Here is a 6,974-nt window from a genome sequence, read left to right as displayed (position 1 = left end):
GCGTCTCAGAATAGCAGGTCTACGGGTGTTACAAAATGGGGCTAAATGCGGCTGACAATTTTAGCCCTCGATGGAAAACTTGGAACTGATTTAACTACCATTTAAATGTAATCTTTAGTTTAGCCATGCGCTAGCCTAGACCAGTAACGGACTCTGATCTTAGTCCAGACAAAACAACATGGGAGTGCAATAGGTGCAGAGTTAGAGTTTTTTAGTCGCTGGCTGATAGAAATGTTGGATTCCCTTTTCAAGCACCACGATGGCGTTATAGTGTTTCACTTCAGTGCACGTGCGTGTGTGTGTTTGTGTGTGTGTGTGTGTGTGTGTGTTTGTGTTCCCTGTACTATTCTTTGACTGGATATATTAGATTCTTCATTAATCTTTGTCTCTCGAGAGGCTTTTACACTGGACTTAAATAAGACATATATTACACTATGTGACATAACTGTTCACCTGCACTCAAACTTAAATAAAGCAAAATCTCAAATCAAAAAATATTCTCATTTACATTCATGTCAACCTGAATTCACAGATTTCAGGAAAAAAAAAGTTGTTTTGTATGGGTGAACTTGTATTAATAAATAATGACAGTGGTGATGATTTCTATCATAGCATAACCATGACAAACAATTCTCATTATAGCAGACTGCCAAAAACGTGATCCTGCCGCCAGACAGAAACCCAAAACACCACACAAAAGTTTCCGTGCAATCGGCCGCAGCTCGCACAGTATCGCTCTCGTCGTTCTAGAAACTTCCGACTACGTGAGGTCATCAACGTGCGCCTTCGGCACTGACCCAAAAAACACCAGGGGCGGGCGGGGTGGGCTGCCGGCCTCCAGCAGGAGGTGTTGCACGGACCGCAGGAGGTGTGAGAGTGAGGGAAAACCCCCACCGGACACTCGGCCCTCATTATCAACCCTTCCACCTCTCCTCCTCCACCCTCCCTCCACCCTGCCAGTAGGAGGTGGAGATCGGGGCCTGGGATTGGACCCAGACTGGAGGAAGAGGAGGGGTTGGATAAGGAGGGTTTATTGGTGCGTTGCGGGGGCGAACTTTCCTTCACTTTTACACGCAGCTGTTTATAAAGTCTTGTTCGTTATCCCCCCCCCCCCCCCCGCTGTTAGGTGGGAGGGGCCAGCACTGAGGGGTTTCTGGGGGGGGGGGGGGGGAGGGGGAGGGAGGGGGAGGGGTTGGAGGGGCAGGGCCTAAGGGGTGAATCGACTCTAGAACATAAAAAAAAATAAAATTGGTGGGCGATAAACGTGTGTGTGTGTGTGTGTTTGGGGGGGAGGGAGGACCGCGACAGGGTTGTTTGGGTGGAGCGCTGGGCAGGGGTAGGGTAGGGGGGCGGCGGTACCCCTGAACCCCAGCCCTCACCCTCTCCCCCCTCCCCCAATCTCCCACAGCCCCCCGGGCGGCCCGCCGGTCTACATGGGCTTCAGCTCTGTCCGCACAATACACAGACAGACAGACAGACGGACGGCTTCATTTACGAAAACAGAAAAACAAAACGATAAAAAAATCCCCATAGATCAAGACGGTAAGTAATAAAACCTTATTTACATTTTACACCTTTTTTTTCTTGGTTTTTCAGCGTGATACTCGCTCCTCTCCTTCCTCGTCTTCTCGCCATTTTTTTTTCCCCCTCCGGGTCAAAAACTTTTTTTTATAGAGAATACTGAAAACACGCTGAAGAAAACGCGTAGATTCCTCCGACATTCGGACATTTTTTTCTCCCTTTCTCGCTCTCTCTCTCTCCTTCCTTATATTCCTCCCCCCGAGCCCCCACTTTTTCCTCTTTTTCCTCGTTGTTCCTCATTGGATGTCAGGGTTAGCCCACCTTCTGTGGGTTGGTGGCGCGTACCCCCTGCTCGTAGGTGATTCGCTGGCTGATCAGGTACTGTGCTGCCTGGGTGGCAGCCTGGGAGCCCGTGATGGTCACCTTCCGGTTACGCGTGCCGGGGATGAACTCGCCCTTCTTGGAGATCTGGATGCGGGCGCCGGTCAGCTCCTGGTACTCCACTAGCGTCTTCCCGCCCTTCCCCAGGATGGCTCCGACCAGGTTCTCCGGTACGGCGATCTCCACCACCTCCTTGGCGCCTTCCCCTAGCTTCTCCTGAGCCATGAGCGAGGACACCGTCAGCGGCGACGCCGCGCTCAGGTAGCCGTTGGTCGCCCCGGTGGCGGCGGCCAGGGACCCCAGGGAGAAGCCCCCGAGGGCCCCGGGATGGCCCCCGCCGCCGGACGCGTCGTTGGCGTAGGACGCTAACAAGTTAGCGGCGGCGGCGGCGGCCGGGTTAGCGTTGGCGGCCACGGCGGCGAGCACTCCGGTGGCGGCGGCAGGGTTGAGCCCCAGCCCCAGGGAGTTGGTGTTGTAGCCGTAGCTGGCCAGGGTGTTGAGGGCGGAGGTGATGGCCAGCAGGTCGTTGCCCGAGAAGCTGGACATGGCCGTGGGGAAGGTGCCCATTCCCGTCAGGCTGGCCTGGCCCAGCAGGGAGGAGGCGGTGGCGGCGGCGGCGGCGGCGGCGGAGGGCATGACCTCGGCCGAGTTGGCGTACGGGGAGCCGGTGGGGTTGGAGTTGGCCACGGGGCCGGAGATGTTGGAGTAGGAGATGTTGAGGCAGGACGAGCTCTGGGGGTCCTCCTGGATCTTCTGCACGATGATCTCCACCGCCTTGCGGTTCTGCTCGGGCTCGCCGCTGATGGTGACCACGCGCTCCTGCAGGTTGATGCCCTCGGGCTTCTGGGAGAGCTGCACCCACGCGCCCGACTGCTCCATCACCGCCTTCACCGTGGCCCCGCCCTTGCCGATGATCAGCCCCGCCGTGCTGTTGGGGACGATGAGCTTGGCCTGATGGAGACACAGAGGAACCACAGGTCAATGGGTGGAGCGACTCTAGGGTACACACTGACAATCATGTGCACCGGGCATAGGTCAGCCCGAGTTCAAAGTGACAGTGAACTCTGAAGCCACTCTCAATATAGCCTCGGCCTTATCAATTTTTACTTACCTAACATTTTAGGTAAGTAGACAGATAATAGGACTTCCTGAGACAATCTCCTGATCTATATCGGTCAAATCTATTTATATCTAACTATTATGTCCACTGGTTGTAAATAAACAGCTTTAGAGGAAATTATTATGCTAGTATTTTATATTTGATTATATTAACATTTTACATATGTTACTTCCATTAAGCAACCTCAATCAATTTTAACAGACATTTATAAAGTAAGGAATTACTAAAATAAATCAGAGTGATATAAAGAAGTTGTCGATGACAGAATATTTTATGGAGGTTGGGACACAGAAAGCAGATGAGGAGCGGTTTGAATACGGCCCTGAGAGTGTAGGAGGCGAAGAGCAGTAAAACAAAAGAACAAACCGTCTGGATCTCGAAAGGTTTACGGTTCCTAGGAAAGGTGTGTGTTCTTGTGTGTGTTCATATTGTGTGTGTACACTTGAGCAAGCTGTTGATGTACATTGGAATAGGCATTTTCCTGTTTATTTGCTCATTCATAGTGGCTTTATCCAAAGCGACAGTGGACTCAGATACGTCCATGAGGACTAGGTAACGGGTAGACATCTTGCTCAAGGAGGACTTCTTAAAGATTAGGGCTGAGCCATCAGGGAGTGAACCAGCAACCCTCACCACTTCTCTCTCTCTCTCTCTCTCGCTCTCTCTCTCTCTCTCTTTCTCTCTCTCTCTCTCTCTCTCTCTCTCTCTTTCTCTCTCTCTCTCGCTCTGTCTCTCTCTCTCTCGCTCTTTCTCTCTCTCTCGCTCTGTCTCTCTCTCTCTCTCTCTCTCTCTCTCTTTCTCTCTCGCTCATCTTTCCATCCATGTGTTTGTAGTGGAATAGATTTGTCATCATATCTTTCCATTCACGCTCATCAGCTCTCTCCCTCTATCGCCTTCATCCCTCTCTTTATCTCACACTGACATGGAGATGGGGGACTGATATTATGGGATGGTGAGGCGGGGCACAGTGAGGGCTCGATCTGTGCTGGTCTTAAGGGCCCATTGATGCCATGCCATCCAGGCCACTGGCCTGAACTATGGTGATCCGGTGCGCACACACACACACACACACGCACGCACGCACGCACGCACGCACGCACGCACGCACGCACGCACGCACGCACGCACAAACACACACACAGATTATCCCCACACAAGTGGGCGATCACTAGACACAAGAGCACACTTCACACACACATATAAACAGATCAATACACAGTCAAGGACGTACGTGCACATACATAGATCGATATGGACACATAGGTATAGGGACACATGCGTACACAGACACACACACGCGCGTGCGGGCGTGCAAGGACAGGGGACAACTGGCTAGAGGGTGGCAGTTGAACTTTGAAGTCTTAAGCAGAGGACTTAAGCTTAATCTTTCTCCTCCTGATCCAGGCTTAGCAGACTCTCTTGCTCCCTCCCTCTCCATACCCATCTCTCCCTCCCCATACCTCTATCCCTCTCTCCACACCTCTATCTCCCTCTCCCTCCCTCGTTTTCTCCCTCTCTCTCCTTCCCTCCCAATACCTCTATCTCTCTCTATCTCCCTCTCTCTCCCTCTCTCCCTCTACATACCTCTTTCTCCCTCTCTATACCTCTTTCTCATCCCCTTGTGTCTACCCTTCGTCCCTTCCTCTCTCCGCTAGTCCTCCGAGAGGTATCATTTCATTATTTATTCCTCTATTTCCTCATCTTTTACTCTATCGATTTCATCTCCCTCCATTTTACCAGGACCCTTTTTCTTAGTAAGCCCACCCCCCATCTCTCTCTTGTCTCTCCCTCTCCCCCCCTCTTCCTCTGCGTCTCTCTGTCTCCTGCCTTCCTGTGTGTGAGTGTGTCCATTCATCCCCTGGCCGGAGCAGGCCGGTAGAAACCCCCCCCCCCATGCAGGTTATAAATAACCCCAGACCATGGCTGCACCCGCCGGGGAACACAGGGGCGGGGCGGGCCGGGGGAGAGAGAGAGAGAGAGAGAGAGAGAGGGGAGAGAGAGAGAGAGAGAGAGAGAGAGAGAGAGGGAGAGAGAGAGAGAGAGAGAGAGGGGAGAGAGAGAGAGAGAGAGAGAGAGAGAGAGAGAGAGAGAGAGAGAGAGAGAGACACAGAGTGAGACAGAGATAGAACGAGAGAGTGAGATGGTGAGATACAGATAGCGAGCGAGATGGTCGGTCAGAAACAAAAACTGTCCATCTGAATAGTATCGAGATGTTTTGGCAGGGGCGTTGAAACACAACAAATGTGTAGATATCATTTGAATCAGAACCGCATCATGTGAGCCCCTCTCTCGTGGCACTGGATGAGCCATCAGGCAGGAGGTCCAATCAGGGGAGACCTCAGTCGCCCTTCTGACATCGGGTCAAAGACCCCGCCAGGAGACCCCCTGGCCCGGGGAGACCCCCTGGCCCGGGGAGCCCCGCTGACGTGACGCGCTTTGATCCCCGCTCGACGCTTGGCCCGCGGCAGAATGAACCAATGCTTGATTGGTTGACGGTGACAAGAGGCGGGCTATCCGTGTCAAGTTATGTACCAAAACAAACGTGATTGGTGTTAGAAGACAAACTGGCCAATCCACGGTTTTTATATTACCTCGAAAGACAAATTACTCCCGAGACGTTCGATTGTAGGTTATGAACCATACATTTACACCCTAAATGTAAATGTCTAAATGTAAATTTGTTAAAATTAGGCACGACGCATCATTTCTGTACTTGCTAATCGCCATACTGTCCCTTGTTATTGAAGTTGTTTGTGTTATTTCTACTGAGTGTGAAGGTTAGGGACGGGCGCTGCTGCAGTGGCACACAGATCCACGGACACTTAACTTGAGTATGAAATATTAAATATAACTTTTGAATCTCTCATTATGCCGAGTGCTGGTGCAGACATCGTTAAGCAGGCTGGCAGAGGTTTTTGTGCGGGAAGAACACTGTGGTCTAGTCGGCATTCAGGATCAAATTTCTCTCTCTCTCTCTCCTCCCTACAGACAACACTATAACTCCTGACAGACAACACTACACACCGGATAGTCGACACACACTTTACCTCTGTCTTTCCTGGGGTGGGAGTATAATCTCACCCCTCAGATTCAAATCTCTCTCTCTCTCTCTCTCTCTCTCTCTCTGGACGAGCTAGGAGCGGTAATCCTGCTAGGAGCAGGACCAGGAGCAGGATCACCGGTTGAACTGCAGATCCTGGTGCTAATGAAACCACAAATAGACCGCCCTTGGACAGGCAGTACGTGTGTACGTGTGTACGTGCATATTCCTGTGGACACCGACACACACGTGTATACTATATGTGTGTGTCGGGGGGGAAAAGTGACCCACCCCCCTCCCCCACACATCTTCACCCCCATCAAAACCACCAGTAAATCTTCAACCTCCTTCCTTCCATTCACCCTGCTATATCTCCACCCCTCTCTCTCTTTCTCTCTCTCCTCCTTTTTCCATCCTCTCTCCCTGACTCCCGTCAATACAAGGTGATCAATAAGACACAGCAGAGCCTGTGTTTGAATATCTCCCTCATCAATATCGCAAGTTCCCATCTCCAGTAACACTCCATTCACAGCCTGTCTGGCGTTTGAAGCAAAGTAAAGCCGACTCCACTCCACTCCTCCCTGACCTTTATGGCCAGGAACTTCCTGTACCCAGAGAGACAATAACAGGAAGTAGGAAACAGGTGTGCTTGCACGAGGGCTAAGAGGTCAAAGGAAGCCGTCATACAGCAGGAAGTGGCATGAGGGAGCGACAATGAAAACAATCATAGGGAAAGGGGATTTTTGTGTGTGCGTGCATGTGCGAGTGTGTGTTTGTGTGTATGTATAGGGTTGTTGGTGTGTATGTGTATGTACATGTGTTTGTCTAAATGCTATGTTTCGATGGCATTCACTATATCTCCAAACCACAGCTACAGTACAGTAAAATAGGCCAGACAAGGCCAAATATAGC

General features: G+C 51.5%; 1 protein-coding gene across 1 annotated transcript in view; it reads right to left on the bottom strand.

Annotated features, from left to right (window-relative positions):
- Positions 1–1,833: 1,833 nt before the first annotated feature.
- Positions 1,834–6,974, bottom strand: part of LOC307074005 (RNA-binding protein Nova-1-like) — a gene marked incomplete at its 3' end in the record, with an annotated part of 33,239 nt that continues 28,098 nt past the window's right edge. Inside the window, 1 exon segment of the mRNA XM_079733989.1 lies at positions 1,834–2,853. Within this exon segment, the coding sequence (XP_079590115.1) occupies positions 1,834–2,853 (1,020 nt within the window).

This window comes from Pollachius pollachius (assembly GCF_949987615.1).
Source record: "Pollachius pollachius genome assembly, chromosome: 3".
Classification (NCBI taxonomy): Eukaryota; Metazoa; Chordata; class Actinopteri; order Gadiformes; family Gadidae; genus Pollachius; species Pollachius pollachius.
Note: the sequence above shows the minus strand (reverse complement) of the source record. Positions and strands in the feature narration are given on the sequence as shown.